General features: G+C 35.0%; 1 protein-coding gene across 1 annotated transcript in view; it reads right to left on the bottom strand.

Annotated features, from left to right (window-relative positions):
- Positions 1-13,323: 13,323 nt before the first annotated feature.
- Positions 13,324-27,796, bottom strand: part of LOC121296057 (cadherin-8) — a 69,464-nt gene continuing 54,991 nt past the window's right edge. Inside the window, exons 8-12 of the mRNA XM_041221223.1 lie at positions 25,570-25,706; positions 21,387-21,508; positions 21,028-21,145; positions 15,920-16,171; positions 13,324-15,163 (exon numbers count right to left, since the gene is read on the bottom strand). Coding sequence (XP_041077157.1) covers positions 14,670-15,163; positions 15,920-16,171; positions 21,028-21,145; positions 21,387-21,508; positions 25,570-25,706 — 1,123 coding nt within the window. The 3' untranslated portion in view covers positions 13,324-14,669. The remainder of the gene's footprint in view (positions 15,164-15,919; positions 16,172-21,027; positions 21,146-21,386; positions 21,509-25,569; positions 25,707-27,796) is intronic.

Genomic DNA, 27,796 nt, shown 5'->3' on the forward strand with positions numbered 1-27,796 from the left:
ATTGTATGCATTTCAATGGCTAAGAAAGAACATTGTGAATTGTGAAACTTGACCTGTCTATGTATTCCATCACTGTTGAAAATTAATTAAAGTTAACTCTGTTGTAGAAAAAAAAAAAAAAATCCTATGGGGAACTTTTATTTAGATTCTATTTGTTCATTAAATTAAATCAATGCACATATGAAGGAAAAATGACCTACAAGAAGAATGGTACCACTATGTTTATAGTCTGAAAACTTGGTAATAAACTTTAAAATAAAGTTTTATGATGCATACAGTGATGCCCATAAGTACTGCCACCAGGTACTCTCTGAATGAATTATTTGGACAAAATATATATAATTTAAATTCCAATACATGTTACAGTTAGTCTAAAACAACAATAAACTAAGACATTTCTAATAAGTGACTGACACCCAGTCAGTGTATCTTTTATCTATTTGCTTTTTAATAGTACCTGTATGACTTAAAATCTTTAGAGATTATATATATATATATATAAGTATTATATATTATATCTTATATATATATATATATATATATATATATATACACAAGGGTCTAGATTATTTAACTTGTACAACAATGCATACATTTACACTGTTATACCCCTATTTGTTATAGTTTTCACTGTTGTAAGAGTGAAACATTTATATTTTGTTAATATTGTATTGAACCTGCATTGGAGTGTCTGTGTGGTCAAAGGGGTTGTTTGTATTGTCAGGAATCCTGAAATATGTATTTTTAATGATCAACAAAGAAAACATGAAACACCCAAAGAGAAACAATATTTATTTCATGTTGTTTGTAACCCACACAACATTCTGACCTCTTGTTGATTGGTTGGCTCTGATTGTAGTCCTTTGGGACCAATTGACTTTACATTATACATGAAATGCTTTCAGTAATTGTGGCATCAAACATAGGAATGAAAACCCAGCGTGTACTGCAAACAGAGACTGATAAATATAAGAACATAGTGCAATTGTATTGTTTTTTTTTACATAACAAAGCTACATGTTATGTGGACGTGCATATTAATATGAGCCATATTAATGGGGGATTTCAACAGCACAACAGATGAAATTGAAATGGTGGAACTGACAAATGACTGCTTCCTAACACAATTTGTCAAGGCACCGACTAGAGGGGAGTGGAGTGGAGTACCACAGGGATCAGTATTAGGTCATCTGCTATTCCTAATCTACATTAATGACTTAGATTCCGGTATAGTAAACAAACTTGTTAAATTTGCAAATGACACAAAAATAGGAGGCGTGGCAAACACCGCTTCAGCAGCAAAGGTCATTCAAAATCTAGACAGCATTCAGAACCGTGCAGACACATGGCAAATTATATTTAATAGAGAAAAGTGTAAAGTACTGCACACAGGCAATAAAAATGTGCATTATAAATATCATATGGGATATATTGGAGAAGGAATCTATGAAAAAGACCTCTGAGTTTATGTTGACTCAGAAATGTCTTCATCTATGCGTGGAAGATATAAAAAAGGCCAACAAGATACTCGGATATACAGTGAAAAGTGTTGAATTTAAATCAAGGGAAGTAATGTTAAAACTTTACAATGCATTAGTAAGACCTCATCTAGAATATTGTGTTCAGTTTTGGTCACCTCACTACAAAAAGGATATTTCTGTTCTAGAAAGAGTGCATCAAATTATTCTGGATTTAAAAGGCATGTCATATGCAGTCAGGCTTAGAGAATTGAATCTATTCAGTCTTGAACAAAGAAGACTATGTGATGATCTGATTTAAGCATTCAGGATTCTAAAAGGTATAGACAATGTCGACCCAAGGGACTTTTTCACCTAAAAAAAGAAACAAGTACCAGGGGTATTCAGAACAGAACGTTGGAGGCACTTTTTTACACAGAGAATTGTGAGGGTCTGGAACCAACTCCCCTAAAATATTGTTGAAGTTGACACCCTGTGATCTTTCAAGATGCTGCTTAATGATATTCTGGGATCAAGCTTCTAACAACCAAACGAGCAAGATGGGCTGAATGGTCTCCTCTCGTTTGTAAACATTCTTATGTTTTTATGGTCTGCTAATGTTAGTTTGAGTTGCATTTACATCATTTACATGTACACCGCTTGATTTCATTTTCCACCTATTTCATTTATGAGGTACAGTTATAAAATACCAACAAAAAAAATAATAATTGCATTAGCATAACATCCCAACAAGATACATTGCAAACATAGTGCAACAAGTTAACCAAAATGTGGACAACTTTAAGAAAAACATATGGATCGGTTATTAACAGTTTAATACATTCTTAAATATGTAATTAAAAATGTTATACAGCGGTAAAGTAGAAGCATTTGTCCAGCAACTGCAATATGAATGGGAAAGTATTTAAATGGAAACATTTAAACAAGTATGTGATTTATTGGATGTGAAACAGATTTCTTAAAACTCTTCCATGGTAACAGAAAAATAATCAGGAATTAACTATCAGTACTACATCTAACTTTTTTCAAGCGACATTATAAAGTATTGGATATCTACTGAGCAATACCATTATTATTAATGTTTCTTAATGAATGATAATTGTGACTTGTGTTTGAAGCATAAGTTACATTCATCATAACTGGAGAGGGCTACTGTTATTTCTGTATGTGTAGGTCTTCAATTAAAATATAGAGACATTTCTCTTGATCATCCACAAAAACACAAAATCACAAATTCAAATAAAAACATCTAAGAATGACTTTCGATAATACAACGATGAAGGAAGTAGCCAAACCATCTGTCAACTTCACTTTTAATCAGCCTGGGGTAAGCAGAGGGTAAACCATAGCTGCATTGTATCGGAGCATTTTAAAGCGCTGTGGAATCCCCCTTGATTCCATCAGCCACCTATTTTTAGAGTAATCCCTGGATAACTGTGGTAGGTGCTTGACAAAATCCAGAGTGATTCCCACTGTGCTGTGAAACACTCAGATAAAATTCAGCTGTGGCATATCCTGCAGGGTGTATGTTGATCAAAGAGACACCTTTCTTCTAAGTGCCTGTTGACCTGCCATTTCATCCACATTAGAAACAGTTGCTTGTTTTTTTTCTTCTTGTTTTTATGATAAAAGGTGCTTTAAGAATAATTTGTATGATAATAATTACTTACAAAGTGAACAGAGACATCTTGTCATATGCAAGAAAAAGAAAACTTGTAATTAGAAGGTTGCTTCTGTTGTTTAGACAAACTAGTAAAATAGGGACTTTAGCAGAGTTCACCTCTAATTGTTAGTGTGCATACTAAATATGATACTTGTGGAATTCTGCACTTACCTAGGATAAGAATTTCCATTTTGTTTATGCATTCAATCATTCAATATATAGTTTTGTCAAATGCCACTATTAGCAGGCCTGTGTAGAACACTAGAACTGCCCGTAATCACTGTTTGTTTGTGGTCTATTCCTCCTCTGGTATAGTCCATGGAGTGTATGGGACCTGCTTCCTTAATGTCCTCCAGGATAGACTTTCATTCATCTGATAAACCTCTACTTTGTACATTTCTAACATTTGTCCAGCTAGTGTATGCTGCCTATCCCTGGAGCAATGTACTATATTTCTCTGTAGCTTTTTTATTTTTATTTTTTATTTCAGATTAAATCCCCTTTGAGACACTTGCCTATACTTCCCCTTCAGGTTCTTGACATCTTTTTGATGTATGGTCTATTCCCGCTTCCCCCTTCGCATGTACCATGGCCTATATGGGAAATCGTCTCTGGAATATGACTGTTTCTACAATTTTCTTCATGATTTATTTGTGCGCCAGGATAAAGTTACCTTGCTATTTCATTTGCAGACAATATTGGCAAGTTAGAGAGCAAAGACTTGTTTCTCAGAAAACACTGTACTATATGTATTAATTTATTCATCTGCTGCCTGCTGTCCCATTTTATTGCATAATATTTGTACTAACTGTGTGAAAGATTGTATTAGAAAGACATACTTAAACGGTCAATAGTTTAATCACAACCTGACTTACTTGATGTATTGTCACTGGCCTGCACATTAAATTTGAAATTTAGAAACCCAGCATGTGGCAATGGGACTCAGAAACCTCATGGTTGTCCTCAAAAGGCACGTGGTAAGAGTAGAAAGCTGCTGATGTGCTAATCTTTACAGGAATGCATGGCTCTCCTTTCCTGTAAAGCACTGCTGTGGTTTCTAAGTGGATTTAGTGGGCTCAATGAAGAGTAAGGTGAGAGCTTAAGTTGTAAATAAAGAAAGCAATGCAAGTTAAGATTGCAAGCTAAATTCAGATTTCATGGTATTTGCTGATTAAATATATATTCTAGGGTCTGTGCAATTATTTCACTTTATGAGGAACATTACTTGGATCATTTAATGAGTCAATATTTGCTTTGAAGACAGGTTTGGGTCCAGGCTTGCACAATCATCTGTTTCAGAATTGAGCTTACAGTACAGATACCTCCAGGACACTTGACAGTCTGCTACAAGTATAGCAATGTCTGGCTTTTTTTAACCTGCATTTCACATCTTATAATATGACCTCTATGAAAGCCTAAAATCCCCTTTATAGCACATTTGATGTGTGTTTACTTCCATGGCTACTAGTCAGAATATTTCACTGAGGGCTAAATAATAGGGAGAAGATGGTAATACAGAATCAGTTAAGTATATGGAAGCCAGTCTGTTTTACATAAAATCACTACACAATTCACACAATTGTCTCATTCATAGTTAGGGTTAAAACTCAACATGCTATATGATAACAATGACTTTAAATACTGATCAATTCCTTGTTTGAAATAAATAAATAAATTAAAAATCTGATCTAATAGCTTTGGAAAGGGGCACTTTTATAAAAAAGAGACATCTATGTACTAGAAATATAGGAATATATGCCCCACATTGGAAGACCATAGGGGAATGCATCCCAGAAATATTGTAATTTTTCATATTCATTTCATTTTCTTTTCATTTTTTTGGTTATGACCCTTTCATCTATTAGTTGATCAATTAGATCCAGACTAATGAGAGTCCAGGAAAGCTGAAAGAAAGGAAATTGAATCAACATGACATTTTCCTTCAAAAATGGGGAAAGAAAACCTGGGACACTTTTTGCTGAGCTGGGACAGATACAATACCATTTATACATTGATGTTTAATAAATGTAATCCAGTTAGCAGATGTTTGTGACGAACCGGTTTACAAGTGTAAAGACTTATTTAAAAATAGACCCTACTCTATTGCAGCATATGCAATTAAATTAAGCTCATAAAATGCATTAATGATTTATTAATTCATGTATTAATTTTGTCTTGATCATGTATAAATAGTATTGTGACTACTGACCCCTGATGATGAAATAAGATAATCAATAGACTTTGTATTATTGATTATCTTACTGGTATACTTCATGAGTGGATAAATGTGTACCTATTGGGCACATAACATAATGCTTAGGTTTTTGGCTCTCACATAAATGTTTAGATGTGGTTTGAACATGATGTGTTGTGGCTATGGAATCAAAAGCTATGATAAGCCATTTTCATACATAATGGGGAGTTATACAGGAAAAGATGGAGTCATTTGATGATCGTGTGTGCATTCTTCTAATTATCTGGTATCATTGATCGTTTAAGTAGGTGATCACAGAGCATAAGTTCTTTGGAGCTGCAACTTAAAACAATCCAGCTGTTATAATTTCTTATTATGTTCCTTATAATAATAATAATAATAATAATATAATAATAATAATAATAATAATAATAAACAAAACAAGTACACACACTGTGTTTCGTGTATTTATATATCTGTATCGCAGTGAATTTATTACACTATTAGATAAGCCACTTAAAGGGTAGCCATTCATTGTGCTATGATGTGTTTAAAGATGCAGTCCTGTGTGTGTTTTGAATTTATAATGTTCACTTGAGGTGATGAAAGATCCCACTTGAAGTGAAGCACAATAGATTTATGGATAACTGTATAGCTTGGTGATTCTCCATTCTGAGCAGTTTTGAAGTGGTAGCCATGCAATTAAGGAAAATTGGTTGGATGTGTTGGCTGTAACCCTAGCAAGCTGCAAAGTCTGGATACCAAGCTCCAAAAATTGAACATATCCAATCTGTGATAGGTCAAGCAGACCCTTGATATTTCTAAAGCAGCAGTCCTTAAAATAAAAAAGTCTCCACCTAAGGTAGGCCTAGGATGAATACATACTGTAATAGGAACTATCTAATGTACTGTATGTAACTGTTTTAAATACTTAACATTCAGTCTTACCACCCATTCCCTCATCCCCTGTGAGGAATGAAATGCAACAATATACTGTAGAAACTAGGGACCATTAAGACCATCACCCATTCTCATATAGATGAGACCATTACAGAGCAGTCTCAGAGAATTGTTCTTGGGCAATGAGGGGAAAGTCACAATGCCAGGGGCTTGTAGAGATAGAGAATGCAAATGTAGACACAGGCTGTCATCTAGAGGTTCTGTCTTTCTGTTGATTTACTACTGATCACCTGAGTAAAGAGGGGGATAGATCACTTGAGTTTAATCATCACAGCTGTCATTTAAACAATTGGATTTTTCTGATGGTCAGATTTTGTTGATAAAGTTATTGAATCATGTGCACTCTTGCTGAACAGACCCTTTGAAGCCACAGATTTGATGCCTATTAACTTTAATTCCTGAACCACTGCTGGAGGAAGCAAAGTGTCACAAAGGACCCTCGGAGAGCAGCTCATTAGTCTAAAGAATCACAAATTCTGCCTTTATTACATAGATAATAAGATCACACAATTCTCTCCCATGCTCTACAGGACAATCCTAATTTGAGGAAGGAAGAAATGACTGTATTTTAGGCAAAATGATGTGTTTCAATAATCAATAGCTATGTCTGCTTTTTTAAATTCTATAAAAAAGGGATCAGCTTGCATTTGTTTTGTGCCACTGTTTCTGCTTTATAATTAGCTGTGTGATGCTAAAATTGTCTGATAAATAAATAAAAATGGTTACCATTTAAAATCATAAAGCAGAGCATATTTATTAAGTGGCTTGAAATATTTAATGGCTTTAATTACCTAGGGTTTGCTGTTTTCTATTTTCTGACTAAATCAATCTAAGGGCATATTGTAGAAAATGTATTCTATTGACAGCTGAACAATACCAATGGAAAATATGTGCAGCTGGAATCATACAGTATTGTACTGAATGACCCTGCCGGTCATTTTATCCAAGTTTAGTATGCAAGTTCACACATGGTTGTATTATGAGAAATATAGAACCCTTTAGTTTCATCTGATGTTTCTCCACTGCTTTCTTATTAAAACCCTATTTTGAAGTTTAAACTTTTTCCCTGAGAAGTGAGGGCGTTTAAAATGGAAGTCAGGGATCCATTCACCACCCATGTGCTCTCATGTGTTAAAACGACTGAGCAATGTGTCTGCTCCTGGTAGATTTACCTATTTAATACTTTGTCACACAGTATGGTTGTATGATGAGACATTTTTAAACGTCTAAAAGCGCTAGTGGTATACAAATAGTGGTACCCATGTGTAATGAGAAACTATAGTTTCATTGGAATGTAGTATTTCATTTTCAGAAATGTCCCATCCAAAATAATGGGGTTTGGAAAATTTTGTTTAAAAACTCCTTTTAATTAGGGATAAACATAAGCTTAATCTTAGAGTAATTGTGTTCTTCCTTGTTACATGTTTTTGAAATAAAATAAACTCCAAATGTAACTTTCTAATTGTCATAAAAGTCATTGGAATTTTAGTCTTCAGATGTTCTTCTGTTTATAAAAAAAATAAACTTTGTTATTTACAAGATTCAAGGGAAAACTAAGGTAGGCTTAATACCAACCATTAATAACACTGTGACATTTGGATTTACATTAATAGTTTGCTTCATTTTAATTGTGCATCAGGTGCTATCTGTTCAGGTTCAGTATTTTATGTCATGTTTAATTACTGTTTTCTCATAGTCTCTCCACAAGTGAGAAAAAGACCTATTTACTCCTCAGAGATTCAGTAGCAAACTGCTATCAGCTTGTCACCTGAGGGGGGTTATATTAGGTGGCAAAGGCTTGCATATAATCTGATTTGTTATTTATTGTAACCACTTGTAACACTCTCAGATAGATAATGTGTACAACTGAAGTCTGACTGCTAATGATGTGATTGACCTAATGAGTCATACTGTCTGGATTTTGGATGTTTGTATAAGGATATGGTTTTCATTTCAGTTGATTAAGAGAAGACACTTTAAAAAAGTAGATACAGTGTATCCCTCTGACCAGGCATGTACAGGTTTTAATTCATTTGTTAAATGAAGGATGCTTTTTTATAGTACAGTATGTAACTGATCTCTATTTTCAGATGTGACTCCTGTTGCATTGAATTAACAATAGCAATACATGAAATCAAATATTCTATGTACTAATGCATTGGCAGGCAATAATAGAGACTACCCAGCTGATTTACAATTCAACTGTGTTGTATGCTGATATTGTTTGTGTTTGTTATTTACATACAGTGTTTGTTAAATGCAACGTTACCTGAAGTTCCTTGTAAACAGGCACATTAAAACATGTTTAAGATTTGACAGCATAAGCACAAGATGAACTGAATAAAAAAGGATTTCATTGTTCAGCGAGATGTTTTTCAATACGCTTGATCAGTCATGCTGCATACAAGCTTTTTTTAGGTGTCCCAGTTGGCATTAAATGTAAATAAACAGGCAAGACAGCTAGTCTTGCTGCTGGATCAAGCTTTTTCACTCTCATTATACAGGCTAACTTCACTATAACAAATCCTTCTTATAACAAACACACGTTTTTAACGATCTCAACAGCAAGAATTGATTTTTTCAATGCAAATTAGCTCTATTAGAACAATCACGTACAGGATACAACGAGTACTGACTGACACTGCACTTTCTCCAGTGTCAAGTGTGTTATTCTCGCAGTGAAAGCGAAGACCATGGTTGACTAATTCAAAGATAACGATAATTCAAAAACGACATATTGTAGTACAAATCATGCATGGCGAATTAGTGTTGGTGTAATTTATATGTGGAAACAGGTTTATTTTTTGTGCTTTTTGGAATTGTCATGTTTGAGCAAATGATTGTTTACACATGGGCGCTCGATTGAGACTTGCTGCCTGCCTGTCTTGTATGTGTCCTCTGTGCGTTACCACCGTTGGTAGCATCACCAGACCGGGTTGTTTACTTTCTATTTTGTGTTTAATAAATACTGCGCGTCTGTGCCAGCGTTTAAGCTTTAACTCCTCTGTCTTGCAATGCGGTTACCCACACATGTGACACAAGTACCTTGTCACAATACCATTTAAATGTTGATCAATAAAAGTACTATATATCAATGTAATATTAAATATATTTTTTAACCCACTGTTGTTGTAATCGGATCCGTTAATCTGAGTGGGTCTATATATATATATATATATATATATATATAGTACCAAACATCAGTTCCCGCAGGCAGGCTCCTCACACAGGCAAGGCAATCAACACACAGGTGGAGGGCAAAGCGACGTCTCCCTTGCAAGGAGCTTATATCAGGCATATGTCTCTGTATTTGATTATGTCACCTACCAGCCCTGCTGCTGCTTTCCCCCATGCATGCTACACTCTCCCCTGCTAGCCTCAAATCTGCCCCGGACTTGCTCACCAGGCTACAGTCCAAAGAGTGCGTGCTGGGGTACCTGCGACCACTTCCTGACACCAATGTAATGAACATCTCCTCACTTAGGGTGAGGCAATCCACAAATAGGCGGAGGGCGGGTATGAACCCAGGACCTCTCACACTGAAGCATAGCGCCAATACCGCTGTACAAAGGAGCCAGCTCTTTTGTACAGCGGTATCGGCACTATGCTTTAGTGCAAGAGGTCCTGGGTTTGCGCCCGTCCTCTGCCTGTGTGTGGATTGCCTCGCCCTGTGTGATGCGCCTGCCTGCGGGAACCGAGATCGCTACTAATATATATATATATATATATATATATATATATATATATATATATATATATATATGGCACAATATATTATTTGCTGGTAGGAGAATGAAGGAAACATAAGCACAATGATCCAATTTCAGGAAATCTGCACATTTGAATCACAATGGAGCTATTTTGTAATCTCACACCATGAATACAGATTCAAAGTGATGAAAGACAGCAATCTTTGCTAAAAAAAAAAAAAAAAAAATGAGAGAAGACCATGTTCTAAGAATATGAGTTAAAAACCTATCTGGAGTCTTCTTGCAGACATTTGGATTGATGCTTTCTTAGAAATCCATTCACCTCCACCTCCTACTTTACATGAATCCGAACATGAAAGATTCTGTAACTGGATCTATTCATACATGATGTTTTGTTCTCCACTTGATCCATCTCAAGGCTTTGCTATTGAATGTGCAGCTTCATTTCTGCAAAATAGCTTTCTCTCTTAAAGACTTGACATCTCATCTCAGAATTTAATCTTGAAGGTGAAGGTGTCTTTGATGCTGGTTTCCACAATCTCTTCCCTTTGTTAAGAGGGTTAACTAAGATAACAGCGATGGGATAGTCAGCTACTGCAAAGGCCATTGACTGTAAGATAGGTCAAAATTCTACATTTACCTTCTTTAAATTAATATTCTTATGAGATTCATTTCATTAGTCTAGGTTAGGGATGCCAGACCAATCTATAACCTATTTATTTATCAAATAATAAAATAAGACATATTTGATCCTGATTATGGGTTGTGTTATCCAACCAACTCTTTGCATTACTTTTCTCTATTTTGTCAGTAATGCTAAGTCTTCCAGGAATGAGGAATTTAAGCCAGTTAGTTTCACTATATAGCCATTATTAGTTTTGTTTGATTCTTCATTAAACTGATACAGCAGTGAACTGCATTTCTGTATTGTCTTTTTGTAGTGTGTGTAGTTGCTGCTTCTATCTTCAACATCCAAACCACAGTTAGTTCAATTTAATGAGAGGTTATGTGAGTTCTGTATTTTAGAATGTTGCTTCGTGGGGTTGATGCTACATGAATACAAGCACCGATGCTAACACCAGCACATTTATTTTCTGGTGCTCGTAAGCATAAAGCAAGTTAATGTTTGTTTTTTACCCTTGATAACAGCAGAATCTCAATCAACCTGCTTTTTTTTTTTTTTTTACTTGGCCCATAACCTTTTGTTCACTATAACTTATTACACCAATTTAGAATGTCACTGTTAAATATAAATCCTCTCTTGGAAGTGTTTGTTAAATGACAAGATCAAAGTTTTTTTTTTTTTCCTGAAAAGACTACAATATTAGATATGATTCATAGGAAATTCTAATCTCTGCTGCATTAACCAAAAAAAAAAAAAGGAAAAGGCAAGGGCTCAAGAAGATACTGTCTCCAATTTGAAACATATGCATGTCAGAAGGATAGATCGGCACCTGTAAGCCTTCTTTGTGTCTGGACGTAGTACGGTGGGGTCTAGATAGTTTAAACTAGGCCTATGTTTAATATAAATGCAATTTGATTTCTGATGAGAATGTTAACAAGCTCTTTGATGGAATACATTTTCCCATTGTCCTTATTATATTTTTGAACAAAAATGACACATTTCTCAAGAGGTCAGACTCATTTTCTATTTTTAATTAACAAAACTGTGCTTTTTATTTTCTTGGTAAAAGGTCTGTATCTGTGATGATTCAGTGCTATCATTGTGTTTCTTTCATGTACTAAATGATATAACATTCTATACCATTGTCTTAATAAACCCCTTTATAAAAGTTTATTGTGGGATGTTATGATAAACACAAAGCAAATTGTAGTAAAGCTAAAGTTATGGTAAAGCACAGATGAACAAGGTTAGGCATGACTAGTGAAGTCTTAACCTTGAGTGTGATTAAAGGGCTAGCAGTTCTCATTTTGAATGACTACACCAGCAATAGTCAGATTGCATGAGAAACCTTTAATACTGAGTCAGCTGCAAAAAAAATAAAAAAATAAATAGAATCTCTAACGTCCAAGAAAAGAAAGTTAACTTAATTATTGGGAGAACCAGCAGTGCTCTGCTAATACCAGAGACAATTAAAAGAAAAGTGAAAAAAAGAAAAGCTTTGTCTGAGTGCACTTACCTTTTTCCGACAGTTTAAATGACAGCAGAATGGCAATGTGGGAAATCTAAGGTCCCTTATCTCATTCGAATTTGCGATGCGATGGAGGCAGCAGCTGGCTCCATACATATACAAGAAAAAAGTTAATTAAGAGTTCACTATACGGTTGTTTTTGCATCGTATTGAAAGGTACACTTCTAAATCAGATTGGAACATCTTTATAAATAGTTTTGCCTCACTGCTAAAATATAGCAGCAATTAAAGCCACGTGGTAAATAATTAACCCTAAATGAAGGACATTTTATACAGACATGTACTTTTTGCTGTGCCCACCTCCACAGCTTCAAACATCATGTGTCCTTCTCATAATACCAAAATAAAAAATAAAAAAACTTGCCACACTTGCCATGGTAACTTGCCATGGTTCAGTCAGCATTTACCTTTAAATTAGGGTGAAAAAGCAATAACTGGCTGACATTTCACAACATCTAATCTTGATAATAAAGCACTTAAAAATACAATGTCCAAATAGTTGTATCTTTCCTTTTCATTTGAATTATCAAATATTCTATAAGATATAAAATTTTATTTTTAAAATAAGACCCCCCCACTCGTCCTCCTTTTTCTTCACCTTCTCCCCCCCCTTCCTTGTGGGGTCAATTTGAGGCTTGAATGCATCTTTGTTTTTGCTTCCCTGGCATGTATTTGTAATAGATGGAAATGAACCATGATGGCCTCTCGGATCTATGTCTTTGTTTTGTTTAAAATAAGAGAAACAAAATGGTTCTGTGGGATGACCTGCTCATAATGGATATTTATATATTAGATCACAGCAGTTACACTTTGGACAACACATGCATGACTTCTATAAAAAAAAAAATGCATTGACCTAAATGATTAGGAATTGTGGAGTTATTTAAAAAATAAAAGATGACGCAATATCATATATCGTTGCTGGTCAACAAAAGTTGAGGAATAGCAGGAATACAGTGGCTGCCCTGGCACTGTGTAAGCTTCACTACACACCCTCAATCACCTCAAGAGGCCCAGTCCTGGGCCAATTTTACAATTTGCATAAACTACTGAAACCCAGCTGAAAGTATAATGTGGTCAATAGCAGCAGTCCTACAAAAATAAAACACAATCACAAATATTTTATAAAAATATATTTCACAAAGTAGGAAACAATACAGGGGTTTCTCTGATTTACGATACACAGAGTAAATAATTAAACATACAAGTTTATAGCATAAAAGCACAGTAGAAAATATGATTTGCATGTAAGACTATTTAATATATAGTATCTACTGAGAACTGCCATATATTGTTTACAAATTGAGTATGCATGTAGATTGAGTGATGTTGTTTTTAATGGAAAGCTAAGAAAGTTAGCAGTAAATCTATATACGGATAATTCTCTAATATACAGTGTAGCACAATAAGCAAGTGATTTAGAGTTTCTCGTTTCCTTGTGTAATGTTACCAGTCATATAGCTCGTCCCAGCTACTGTGCTTAAAGTATTACTGGTAATTCTGCCAAATGAATATTTTAGATATAATAATTTAGCAATTCACATCTGTCTAAATCATTTAGATATCATCTTTATTTTACAGTTTTACTATAGTTCCAGTTTTCAACATTTCAGATATTAAAGTTTTAACTTTAATATCTGAAATGTTGCTTTTGCTTCCATAAAATAGCTGGCCTCGACCAGCGACAAAGTACTTAGATGCACAAAAGAACAGCCAGCAATGACATAGAAAAATGAACAGTTCTTATATGAAGGGGAAAAAATAGTCTTCAAAATCAGTTGCAGACAATTGTGTTTTCTTTTGTAAAAAGAAGAACCCTTTCATATCTTGATTTTCTTATTGTTTTCTTCGGTAGTCTCTGTGTTATAGTAAGACTTTTAGAACACGCTTAGAACATGTGAATAAATTGAGAATTATAAAGCAAGTCAAAAAGGCTTATCCAGTTTATAATAAATGTATCCACCAAGAATTAAACACAATCTCGTAAAAGCCATTATGGTGTTATAATCATACTGCTATCCAACATTGTAATGAAGACCATATATTGCTTTTTTTTTTTTTGTATTCTGGTAGAATGGCAGGATGATGGGTAGCAATTTGAAACTTGGACTATTCACATCAGCGGTACCCGTGAGAATGCATCACAGCCCAACATAGCTTCATGGCCAATCGATTGATGTTGTGCACAATATAAGTCCTCCATCTTGGTTGTTAAAGCGACTACCAAGAATCCAGATTTTGATGTTTCTGGTGGTCACAGTGAACAACAAATATCCAAAACACTGCTAGACACTCGACAGAATCTAATTCACACTCCACAAGAACCATAAACCTCCTAACATAGACGTTGTTTTGTTTGGCTCAACATTAAAATGCGTTTGATGTGGTTGATGATGATCTCTATATTTTCCACTAAGAAAAAAGGTGGCCCTTATTATAGCCACTTCTAATAAGCCTAGAATAATACACAATTTTGTAGACATAATCTGATGTTTTTTTGTAAATCCGTGGTCAAGTCTCCATGTCATTCTCTCCCACAGAGTAAAGCTCCCCAAGTCTTTTAAACCGTGGGCCCCATTCTCTGAGGTAGTCAAAGTTCTGGTCAGAGTCTGATGAAGCTGATTCTAGTGAACTTAGTGAGCCAACCACTGAGCCCCTCCCTTCATACCCATAGATTTGTATAGAGTCATAAGGAGGTGCAGTGGGATCATTGTCAGCTTCATGTAGCCGTACGTTTATAAATTCATCAACGTCAACGCCGTTAGGGGCAGGGTGCTGTCCTTGTCTAGGCATAAACTGGAGATCTGGCTTGATATCCTTCCGAGGCAGAAACCCGTTAATGCCATCTGGGTTTTGTAAAGTGGCAATGTCAAAGGCTTCTGTGTCCTCTTCCCCGCCCCCCTCATCGTCATAGCGAATGATGTTCTCTCGCACGTCTTCGTCGTCTTTGATTATAAGAGGCTCGTTTTTGTGTCTTCTCAAAGTCACAAACAGCACCACGATAACTGTAGAAATACAAGCAATACATTCTTAGATTTTGTTAAAATGCTAATTACAGTTTTGTTACAGATTTTGTGCCATATTTCACTGGCTGTGAGCAGAAGAACATTTTAACAAGATATTTGTTTTGATACTGTATATTATACATTAATATATACAGTATGCGTTATTCGTATTTAAGATAAATACTCATAACCAGAGTGTGTATATTCTGTATATCACTGACCCCTTGGGAGTTGCCATGAGGGATTTTTAATTTTATTTTGTCTCTAAGTCTGTGAGGCAAATTAATTGTTTTTAACTATGTAACATTTTATAGTATACATTGCTAAACACTTTCTAACATTTTTCTAAGCACATGTTGCATTGTTGTGACTTAGCAACATTAATTCAATGTCATATATTTTGTATATCGATGGTCCTTGTTGCATAAGATTGTTGGTAACCGTCTGTATACACCATGTATCAATCTCATAAATTAACTACGCATACCGCATATTCGTTTTTCACAATCTGACCAAGATGTTGGGGTTGCCCTTATACACTCTCCAAATGAATATTTCACAGATGACCCAGAGGTCTTAAACAATGCATCTCAGGAGGGTATTAGCCTTAATTCGCGGGCTAATTCTCGGTATACAATGAAAATTCAGTTACCTCTGCATGGAACTTGTTGATGAGACCATCACGGTATCTTTTAAGAATAATATTCAAGCATACTGGGATAACCAAAACATATTTAAATATATAATCTCACATACCTAACAGTAAGATAATGCATGCTAGAATAGCTATTAAGGCTCCCATGCTGAGTCCAATGGGTAGGACGTAAGCCTCAACGTTGCAGGACTGGACAATCCCATCGCTGCTGCAGCCACACACTCGGATGGTCAGTGTGTTGGTGCTGCTCATTGGAGGGTTGCCGTTGTCACTGACAATGATTGGTAGAAAGTACATCTCCTGCTTCTGCCGGCGGAAGCCATTATGCTTGGCAAGGATGCTGACAGAGTTGTCTGTGGAAAGAGAAGACATTGCTAATGAGGGAGTTATGGGTGTCACATTAGGTTGATTGACATGTTAATTTCTGTCTTGCTTTTTTATCCAGGTATTTATTTATTAAACTACAACATTTCTTAAATCAGTACTGTAAATCTGGCAGCTTTGAATCAATGTTAATGGCAAAGCCCATGGCTGTGTATGGCCGCAATTAAAAGGGAGATTGCCATCAAAATAGTTTTAAATTTTCTGCCTGATTTGGTTGAAACGTGGACACTGTAGTGATCTTGTAGAATGACTGTTACATGGACATGTTGCTTCTAGGCTGTCTACATCGTACAAGAAAACCATCAGAAGAATTTAATTAGGGAGACGAGGTTAAAGAAGTAAGATACTTAATTCAAAGGCATTACAAACAACTACACTGTGCCAATGGTTTTTATCCCAGTTTTCTCCCCAACATGGAATATCCCAATTCACCACTGAAACCCCCCTGGCAACTTGGGAAACGGAGACTGTAACACAGCGCCAGAGGACAATACAGATCTGAATGGCTCCATTTCAGACCCGCAGGTGCCCTGTCAGCCTCAGGGGTCACTGGTGTGCGGTGAACCATGGATTGCCCTGCTGACTTAATCCCTCCCTACCGGGGCGGTGCTCAGCCAATTGTGTGCTGCCCCCTAGGAACCCCCGGTCATGGTCGGCAGTGACGTAGCTTGGATTTGAACCAGGCTATAGGGCACATCCTTCACTCCACACGTAGTGCCTTTACCAGATGTGCCACTCGAGAGCCCTCACAAATTGTGAGCCTTGGTTGTTCTCTTGCTAGCTATGATAAATACTGTAAGTAATCATAAAATGACACATCCATGTCATAAAATGTTGTGCTGTATTATTATTGAGGCAATATTTTATTTTTTAATCACTGTAATAATGTGCGAAAAGACTTGCTGTTGTTGTTTTCACAAATGGTCAAACTTCAATAATTGTCTATGTAACAATGCATACATTTAAAATAATGTAATTGCTTCGATTTTGACATGGAAATTACTGTTCTTTCCTTGTAATAATATTAAGGCCACAGAATCAGATATTAAATCTCATTCCTTTTTATGCCGGACTAAAGTAACATCACTGCAGTCCAAACATAGCATCTTCTCAAATATGTTTGAATTAATTGAGAATATCAAACATTATTAAGACTGTGTGAAAACCCTCCTAAAAGCAAATTAATGATGATAATAACAACAGAAACAGAAGTTCTGAAATGTATGATAGTAAAACACATCCCTAGGTAAATGGGTCTTTAACCTGATCTATTAATACCTGCTTGATTACATTATCTGCAAGTTGAACATAACACATGCACTGTGCTTCATCTCACGAAAGAGTTGTTTACAGCTAATAAATAACCATATGACACAATGTACTTAAATCAGTATATTAAAATATGTGTGTCTTAATTAGAGTGCCTATGTATAAGACAAACTGTGGTGCATCGGGTTCTACGTTTATTCAACAGTCTAATGAAAATGTAAATACACTTTTGCTTCCTTCCTTCCATCCTTCACAGGCCACAAAGCAATTATTTGTAGGTGCACTGACTGATTTATTGTCTTAATTAAAACCCCATTTCTGTTATTAAATAATATTAGTAGGTGGCTAGTGCATTTCATCGTCTGTCTCAACAAATGGAAAATGAGTGTTTAATGGGGATTTTGCATGTAAAGTAATGAATGGTACTGCAAAGATTTCATGTTAATAAACCAGTTGTTGTCTTCACAATGATTGCACTTGCTGCCTAAACATTTTTGAAGAGGTTACCAAATGGGAAAACACAGTGGGGATTTGAAAGGAAGAATACAAAGCTAATTCACATCTTAATGCGCTACAAACTAAAACATATTGAAATAAATTACTTATAGCATCTGCCAAAGAGGAGCTTTTATACTTGTTAATGGAGCTATGAACGATCAATGCAAAAATATGCAGCGTCGTCTACATGTATTTATTGGTATGGTAATAATATTCTAAGGACATTTGTTCTAAACCAAAGGAATCATGGATCTTGTAAATATAGGATTTTCTAACCTCTGTTGTGTAAGCGCAAAATCCTAGACCAAAAATAAAGTGCTTGGTTTGGTTTCTGTGGGCTGAACTGCTGTAGCTGATCAAAGGGTATTTAATGCAGTTTCTCTATTAACTGAGATGAGAGGGGTTTGTCTTCTAATGCTGATATTCAGCATTAATTGGAGAAAGTTGTCAAACTCAAAAACAATGAAACACAAACTGTCCATAGAAGCTCAAATCAGTCGAATGCTGATGATTGCTCGCAATGAAGAAATGCCAGCAAGTGTGATGAGGGAATTAGACAGTTCTAAGTAAAACATATTTTGCTATTCAGGTTTCAAAGTCTTGACATAAGTACTCATTTTTCAGCTGATGTTTGTATTGCAGTTTTAAATAATAATAATAATAATAATAATAATAATAATAAATAATAATAATAATAATAATAATAATAATAATCCAGGTTGTCTTTCTTAAAAATGAATACATTTTTCACGGTTAAGCTAAAGAAGAAAATAATGGGCATGGAAGATCTACACAGTTACATGTGCTAAAAAACAAAAACAAAAACAAACAAAAAAAAAACACTGAAAGTTTGCATAGACAATTGTTTAAATATTTAATTCCATGAGCATTTTGGGTTCATCTTTGCTGAAAACATCAAAAGCAAACACTTAATTGTAAAAAAGCGTTACACTTAAGAAAAGACCGTTTTGCTATTTATCAGAATTATGAAGGTATACATGACTTTAGATTTGGGGCTGAAATGGTTTATTTATGTTATTAAAAGTATACTTTATATACATTTATAATTATGTAACAGATTAGAATTGTGCATCATTTTAGTTTAGGGGTTGCAAAGCATGTTATTTTAATATCTTATAAACTGGAATAGAGTAAACAGTATAATAGGGGACTTGACAGCACTTCTGATATACTTTATATACATTTATAGTTATGTTATAGATTAGGGGCCCCTATATTTATTTATTTTCAATGTAACTTGATTGTGGGACACTATGGCTTGCCATTTTAAAGACTGATATGCTATCCTAAAAAATGTATTCAGAAAATGTCTGACAAACAGAGATGTATTCTTATATTGTGCAATGTGTTTGAAATAAGCAGAGGTTAAGACATATACTGTTAGGGTTGCTACAAAACAAACATTATTTCCGAGTACAAAATAAAATAGAAACTAGTAGGTTGCCTCCAGCTTTAGTAAAAGAACAGATGGACTAAATCAGCTAAATATTCCTTGCCCCTAGCTCCATGACAAACATGATAAAACATTAGTCTGAACACAGGCATTTCAGGTAATGCAAGTTCGAGGGGATGATAGCTGGCTAGACTATCATGTTGTTAAGCAAACACATTTAGTACCATCTACTCTACAGTAACAATTCATGAAACCACAGTAAGACTAATTTTAAAAAGCAAGCCTTTTATTACCAAGCCCTTTACAAGACAGGATTTTGATATTTATTCATTTGGTGTTGTTTGTATAGCACACTGCAGTGCAGTTAAAACCAACGGATCCCAATACTCGAAGGCACAATGTCTTTGAACTGCAGATGAATTTGCCAGTCTTAAAGATATGGATCTATCATTACATTAAATGCAATGTACTAAGTTTGTGATGAGCGCATATATTATATATGAAATATGCAAAAAACACAAGGTTGTTTCCAGTTCCTAGCAGCGTGATGGGCTGAGGGTCTTAATATGACAGTATCCCACCATGCACTGTCTGTTTACAACCTTGCAAATATGGAGCCCATATCCACGGAAGACAGAGCACTGCTTAGGATGAACATTATGGGTTTGTTTCTTTAAAAAAGTATCAGAGATGGAGAAGGCAGCAACGGTCTCGCCCAAGGGAAGCTTTGCATAGGCTCCCTCAACATGCCATAAATATGAATTTTACTCTGTCGCTTCACGATCCACCATTTTACAATATAAGCCTAAAAATGGTACAGCAGTTCTTCGTTTTCGTTTTCAACTCTTTTATGCGCCTGTTCTGAGTACTGCATTTGTAATGTCCATGTGCCAAAAACATCATAAAGCATTTTGTGATATTGGAGGATACACAACAAATATTGTTTGGTATTGCAGAGTCTACATTTTTCACAAATTGCACTACCTGATGCAATCTAATTTAGAACCGGACTCGAGACTACCCCCTAAGGTGGTCTTTTGTCTCGTTCTCAAGTACAGCATTGAACACTGAGTAGTGTAGATGCTAACCATCTACACTAACCATCTACACTAAAGGCAACTAATATGGTTTAAAGGCATAGTGTCTTAAATCCATGTAACTGCTCATAAGATTTATAGACTGCTCAGGATCTTTCTTTTTTAAGTTTTCACCATGCTGTATTCTCCATATCAGCATGGTTCACGTCACCTACTTAAAACGTTATCCCTTAGGCATCTTCCATTTATTCAATTTAACTGCAAAGTCCATTCAAAACTGTGAAGTCATAATGGGCCTTGTATCCCAGCCACATACCAGTATTCTCTTCATCAGCCCTTTCCCCTTTTAATGAAATTCTAAATGGACTAAATAAAGGTTTGTAATAATTAGAAAACAAATATAATTGGATGTTAAACATGTGTATTAATAATAACGCAATATATAACAGAGTTATATGATGTTGGATGTCTATGTATGTGTTATATTGACACTTGCAGTGATTAAAATAGCTCTTCTACTTGTTGATGTTCCACTATAACCCACAATAACAGATGACAAGAAGCCTGTAGTTTGACACTGACTTTTTTGTTTATAAACTGTTTTTACCTTCATTGTTTTTGATGGTGAAGTTGGGGTTGTTAGATATTTCTGGCACCAAACTGTAGAAGAAAAAATGTCCATTTTTCGGGTCATCCTTGTCAATAGCACTGACAGTCTGAATTACCTAAAAAAAAAAAAACACTTATCATGAAATTTAAAGCAAGCTTAAGATAAGAATTCAGAGGCATAAAGCTTTTTTGAGTGGTCATGAATTATCAATAATAATAATAATAATAATAATAATAATAATAATAATAATAATAATAATAATAATAATAATAGCACCTGTGTGGTATGAATGCACTGGAAAGAAAACAAAGAGACAGTCTTGGTATTTTTTTTAACAGTACGCAAGCATGTTTTACCTGTCCGGGTTTTCCATTTTCACACAGGAACGCTTCGTATTCTGATGCAAATTCAGGAGCATTGTCGTTGATGTCAAGAACCTTAATGGCAACAGAACTACGAGATATCTGACTGTAGTTTCCTGTAAAAAATAAATACATTATTTTAATAATTGTTTTCAGCAACATAAATACAGAAAAACAGCATATTCATAGCTATGCAGCTTGTATTTGTATTCAGTCATTTAACATCATGTCAACATGGAGAACAGGGTACTTGCAATTGTATTGCAAAGGGCAAGCAGACATATTGACAATAAAATTGAATAAATGGATGGATAGTAACACATCAGGCTGTCAAGTAATAACAGGGAAAAACTGTATGCAACTAAAATATACAGCCTATGAAAAGCAATATTAAAATTCTATGCATAACATTCATGTTTTAAACATGACATCTTTTATTTTATTGTATGCATATTAATGAAATGATCGCAAGTGAAGTCTCAAAGCCACGATACACTACACAATTTCGGTGCAATCAGAATGTGTGATCGCTGCTAATCGCAGAAGATGCAAATCGAGTGCAATCAGGTGTAACGTGATCGCATCCACACCATGACTGGTGTTTGGAAGCAGGGCTGGGGAGTGGGAAGGGTGTTTTTAGTAGAGGGTAGAAAAGCAAAAGACAGAGAATACTGCATATGCCTACTGCAGCTTCCATATCTCATGACTCATTTTAAAAGTACAGTATTAAATAGATTGATTTAAGCTGAAATCCTGCATGAGTTTGTAATTTCACATAGCCCAATTTTCTGAGCCTTACCTTAGTTTCCGATCTAACCTGGAGTGCTTGTATTTTCTACTTGTACTTTTTACTAATTTACCAGTTTCATGTGTATTACTGAGTAGAGACACAGCGGGAAATTGCTTTTTTTTTTCTTTTTCTTGATAGCTTGCGATTGCACCTGACTCGGTAGCTTGATAGCTGATTGCACAGTGCAGTTTCTATGTAATTTCAGTGCAATCTGAATGCGATCATAATAGCATAGTGTATCGTGGCCTTAAAAGACAATAAAGAGCAATCTAATTATATTTGGGTTTTCTGGAATTATTTATTGCTTTTAATTCATAGACTCTTATGAGAGCACAGCAAATGATTGCCTTTAACCAGTGTTGCAAATACTAACTTTAAGGCTGATATCTATTAATCTGAAATGGGTTTCCGGCTTTAGGATTAACATACTTGTTTTTTATATCTCTGTACATACTGTGAGCTCACCACAGTTTCATCACTGGGTATTTACACTTGCAAATATCAAAGAATAAATTAATTTGGAAAAGTGCAAACAGCCAATCAGCTTTAGATCTAGTGGGCTTCTATTTTATAAGTGCTTAACTGAATTACATTTTAAATCAAAAATAACGTTTCTTTTTCCCCTTAACATTCTATTCTAATAACATAAAAAGCTACTTAAACACTGTACCATGAATGTCAATTGAGATTTATTCGGAAAGATATCAATACAGGAGTGGGTAAATTTCCCATCCTCACCAACTATAAACAATCCAGCTTCCAAACATCTGCAACAACAAATCCTAGTACTAATAAAGAAAGACATATCAATGTACAGGAACATGAGCTTCAAAACTTGGAACTGCAAAAAAAAAAAAAAAAAAAAAAAAAAGAAGAACAAGACAACAAACTAAATGGTCAGTATGACTTTATAAGAGCAACTACTGTTTAACTGCTACTTTCTGACGCTGGTCTAGAGACAAGGGAAAGCATGTCTGTAACAAAACACAGTAATGAAGACTAATTCACAGCTACTGGACAGCACATCAACAGCAAATACACGATTGTTCGACAATTCTGTCATCAGCTGCATCCAAAAAACACCCTGCCTCAAAACCTGCCTCTTTCCACAACATCCATTCCACTCCCTGCCAGCTTGAATGACGCCCCTCCTCCAACAAGTTTCGAGTACGACTCTATACTACATGGACTACAGTTGTACAGTTAATTAATCTGGTAATGTCAAGATAAAGTATAAAAAGAAAGAGTAAGAACCCCATAAATAAATGTTAGCCAAATAATAATAAAAACAGTTTTCTCTACGTGTATGTCGTTTATCTGTTCTAATTATGTTAGGGACTATTTTCCTCAGTGGAAGGTTACCCAGCGAAATATCAGAAGTTTAAGGTTAATATAGGTTTTAAAGGTTTTTTTTTAGAGAAAAATGATTTGCATCCCTCTTGATGTGTGCTCTACCATGTGGTAGATGACCTTGACTTTCGTTACAGCTCGGGACACATAATTCCAGTCGCGGTCATCTACCACATGGTAGAGCCTGCATCGATGGTTAAATATATTTTTTTTTTACTTTATATATTTATTTATGTATTTATGTGTTGTTGTTGTTGAAGGGTTTAAACATGGTTATCCTGGTCAGCCCACTGAACTAAAACCAAAAATAATCCAAATAAATGTAGAATGAAAGTGACACATGAGGCATGAATTTATTCAATATGAAGCATGTGCTAAATAAAGATATTTATTTAGATATATGCAATGAATTTACTCCTAGGCAGTGAAATGTGTTCACACATGAGCTCAGGGGTGTTTCAGTTTCAAGTTAAACAAAATGCAACTTTCTTTGGCATATATATATATATATATATATATATATATATATATATATATATATATATATATATATATATATATATATATATATAATTATAACAAGCAAGCGAGGATGAACAAAACCAGCAAGGTTGGAAAAGAAGAAACAATCACGCAGTATAGTGTACTTGCCTTGCATCTAACACATTATAAGTGCCAATATACTGTATGAAAAAGTAAGTCACCCTGTAGAGTGAGAGACTCATAGACTAGCCCTGTGTAACACATTTGAAGTCAGTATCTGAAATCTTTGGTCCTTGATTTAGAAACCAAAAAGTCCCGTCCATTGACAAATAGTCTTTTACAGAGCTGTAACTAAACTAGAACAAGAGAATCACAGACTGTATCTGTGTACCAAATGTGATTCAATACCCTAAATGGTTTTGAGTACTTTGGAAATCAAAATGACATATTAATGCAACATGGCAGCAGGAGGCCACTGGCAAATTTCACCCAGCGAATTTAATCAATATAACTATGGGTTTAAAATATACAGATTTACTAAAACATTACAAAAAAAACAAACAAAAAAAAGCCTTATAAATAAAACATTTACTGATAACTCAAAGCGCTGATGAGGGTATTAATTGAAAAGTTTGTTGACTTTCTTAATAGTTGATTGTAGTACTTTTATTACAGTACATGTTAATACAGCCTAATCATGAATTAACCACACGTATCTTCAAATAGTTAAATAAAGAAGGAGTAATTTATAAGATCGACCCATGAAACAAATTGTTCTTGTTAATTGGCTGCAGTATCTTACAACGCGCTGCAATGAGCTTGTATCTGAAATACTTCAAGTGTTAACTCTGGACCTGCACAGTGGCAGGCTGTTAAAGTGACTTTCACTCTGACTGCTGGGAATTCAATCTGATTAGTTAGATGTCATCTGGTGCAAGCAGCAGAACACACAGCAGTTTGGGTGGCAAATCATGATAGAATGGGACACGGAATACAATTCCTCATGTTCACAGCAGAATAGTTTTTAAAAATGGGAATCATTTCTAGACAGCAGTTCTGTTCAGAAAATGAGGCACATTTATTTACATTATTTTCATTGGTAGGATTTGCCAATGGAGATCAATGGAAAGAACAGCTGGAAATGTCAAGTACTGTATTGTACACAGAAGAAAGAAGTCATATAATCTTATCACATCCCATTTCTTGCCCACTATCTTTTTGTGGGGAAACTGCAAATTAAGCCTTTTTTATATTATTAATTGCATCATCCTTTTCCACCACTCTCTACCTGTGAATGCAGTACATTTTCTTTAGAGCTGAAAACTATAGCTTTTGTGTCAGGTAGGAGTTAACCATCACCCCTTCCATCAGAATGCAGGTTCTGGTTAGACGGATGCATTCACACGCTCCATGTGTAAAGTGATCGCTACAATTCCTCCAGCAGGTTTCAGTAGGTGACATATCAGTCTTGGTAACACTAAAAGGAACACTCCAAGAGTGCTGAACAGGTTACCCACAAGTTGTTAAGCCACCCTTGGTTAATGTCATACTTACTGATTTCTGTGGCTATCACGGTAATGTTGTGCCATGGATCTGTCTCTCTGTCGAGTGTTTTCGCCAGCGTTATCTTCCCATCTTCAGAATTTATGTTGAACTGCCGCTCAAGGTCTGTGTGCCGATCGATGGAATACCTATAAAACAAATATCCTTATAATTTATGATAATATTGACAAATTGTATGTGGAATGTAGTCAATACTATTTCAGCAAACCCTTGTGACCGGGATAATATACACAGTATAGCAACCTTAAAACTCAATAATTATTGCCAAGGGCTAATTACTGTGATAGCTACAGATTGCCAGTTAAGACCATAATGTTGCATCAAGATTGATAGACAACTATTTTTCAATGGAGGCAAGATTACATCTGAACAGTGCCCAATTAATAATTCTTTGCTTTATAAAGTTAAAATTCTCTTCAATTCTTTACATGATATATGTTAAATTACCACGGTCTTAATACAAGCCTGGAGAAAAACTCAAATGTCCATGTTATACCATTACTATTGCGATTTTTCACAATATATTAGCATTAACTGAGCTGTTTTCAAATGAGAAATATAAATTTGGTGTTAATGTCAAGTAATTGGAGAGAAGCCTTAGGCCATGTGTGGGTGTGATTCTTATTAGTCCAAAAAAAAAAAAAAGTCAATGTTCATTGGGCCAGATCCAGGATGTTTTTCTTATTTATGAAGCAACATGCAGCAGTACCAGACAACAAAACATTGGTTATTGACAGCTGGTTATTGATATGAGATGGGCCCAGAAGAGCCTGCTGTGTGCCAGTCATTGAAGATAAGACACAGCAGCAGATAAGACACAGCAGCAGCATAACAACAAAGGGAATTTAAAGTTCCACGTAATATTTTTTATATTTATGTGAGGCATGGAAGCATTGCACACAACTGGCAACGCACATGAAAAAATGGACTGGGAAACGGCAATTGCAACAATTGCGACTGTTTAAATCATGATTTCAAAAGTTCTTAACAAATTTTTGCAATTTTGCAAATGCATGCAGAAATGCCCATAATTACATATTCATCTAAGGTTGAACTGCAAAGAAGAACTGCTGCCACAAAGCATTCACTAAAAAAGTCCTTTTAGTTGCATTATGTATTTCATTTCTTATTTTTATTTGTTTAACGTTGTTTCTTCAGTTTAAATTGGGACTATGTTGTGTTCTTCCACAGTGTGCAGTTATCTATTGGTATGTCAGTGTCTTATAATTGACTGTATGACCTAAGGAACTTTCATTTCATTGGAGTTGTGGGAATGGCATATTTTTGAAGATCAGTTGAGCTGCAGCAGTTGAGCAGGCAATGTGCCATGTAGTATGTGATGAATTTGCTCAACCATGCCCGAGTTATGTATACAGACATTTATTTCTTCGTCTAGTTGCTTTAAGAGCTGTAGTATTTGCCTGTTCCTATTCTTCATTCATTGGTTTGGTGTAATTTTCAAATTGACTCAGTTACTCCCCTATTTTCATTCTGATGGCTTCTATTTGTATTGCAAGGGTCTCGATCAAGCTTAACATGTTTGAAGCAAATGATACATCTTTGTACATTTTTCACTTTTTGTGCAGTGCTTACAAAGAAAAATCCAGTAAAATTAGATCCGGCAAAGGAGCAAAAATGGCTTCTACTGTGGTGATTCCCACCGTCGGGCATAACAGATTATATTTTTGGTGTGACAGATGTTACTTTTTTTCAATGACACATAACGCATGTTATTTTTTTGCTATAAAACACATACCATGTTATTTTTTGCTAAGCACAGATGGTTATCTATAAAAATATATTCTTACACGCATTGTTCATATAATATGTTTACTTACTGTATATATCTAGAAATATATTCTTCCACTTACCATATTGAAAGGTATATAAATCTTTGAACAATGTAAATATTTCAAGTTCTTTGAAATATAATATCATTAAATCAAACGTATATTACAAATACTTCTTTAAACTTGCAAGTACATTTAAACAGCAAATATTATTTTGGCATATGAATTATAGAAATTCATAAGCATCAGCTGACTGATAAAAATAGAATTATGAAGCATACCATTTGGCTTCTTGCTTTTGTATTTTCTGGGGAATACTTGTTTTCTGTGGTTGGAGATTAAGCAAAACAGACTCACTGATTTCAATAACTGACTCCTGGGATAAAAAGGGAGGAATTTGATTGTCCAGACTCATTGAATCCTGGGCA

This window comes from Polyodon spathula, chromosome 21, assembly GCF_017654505.1.
Source record: "Polyodon spathula isolate WHYD16114869_AA chromosome 21, ASM1765450v1, whole genome shotgun sequence".
NCBI lineage: Eukaryota > Metazoa > Chordata > Actinopteri > Acipenseriformes > Polyodontidae > Polyodon > Polyodon spathula.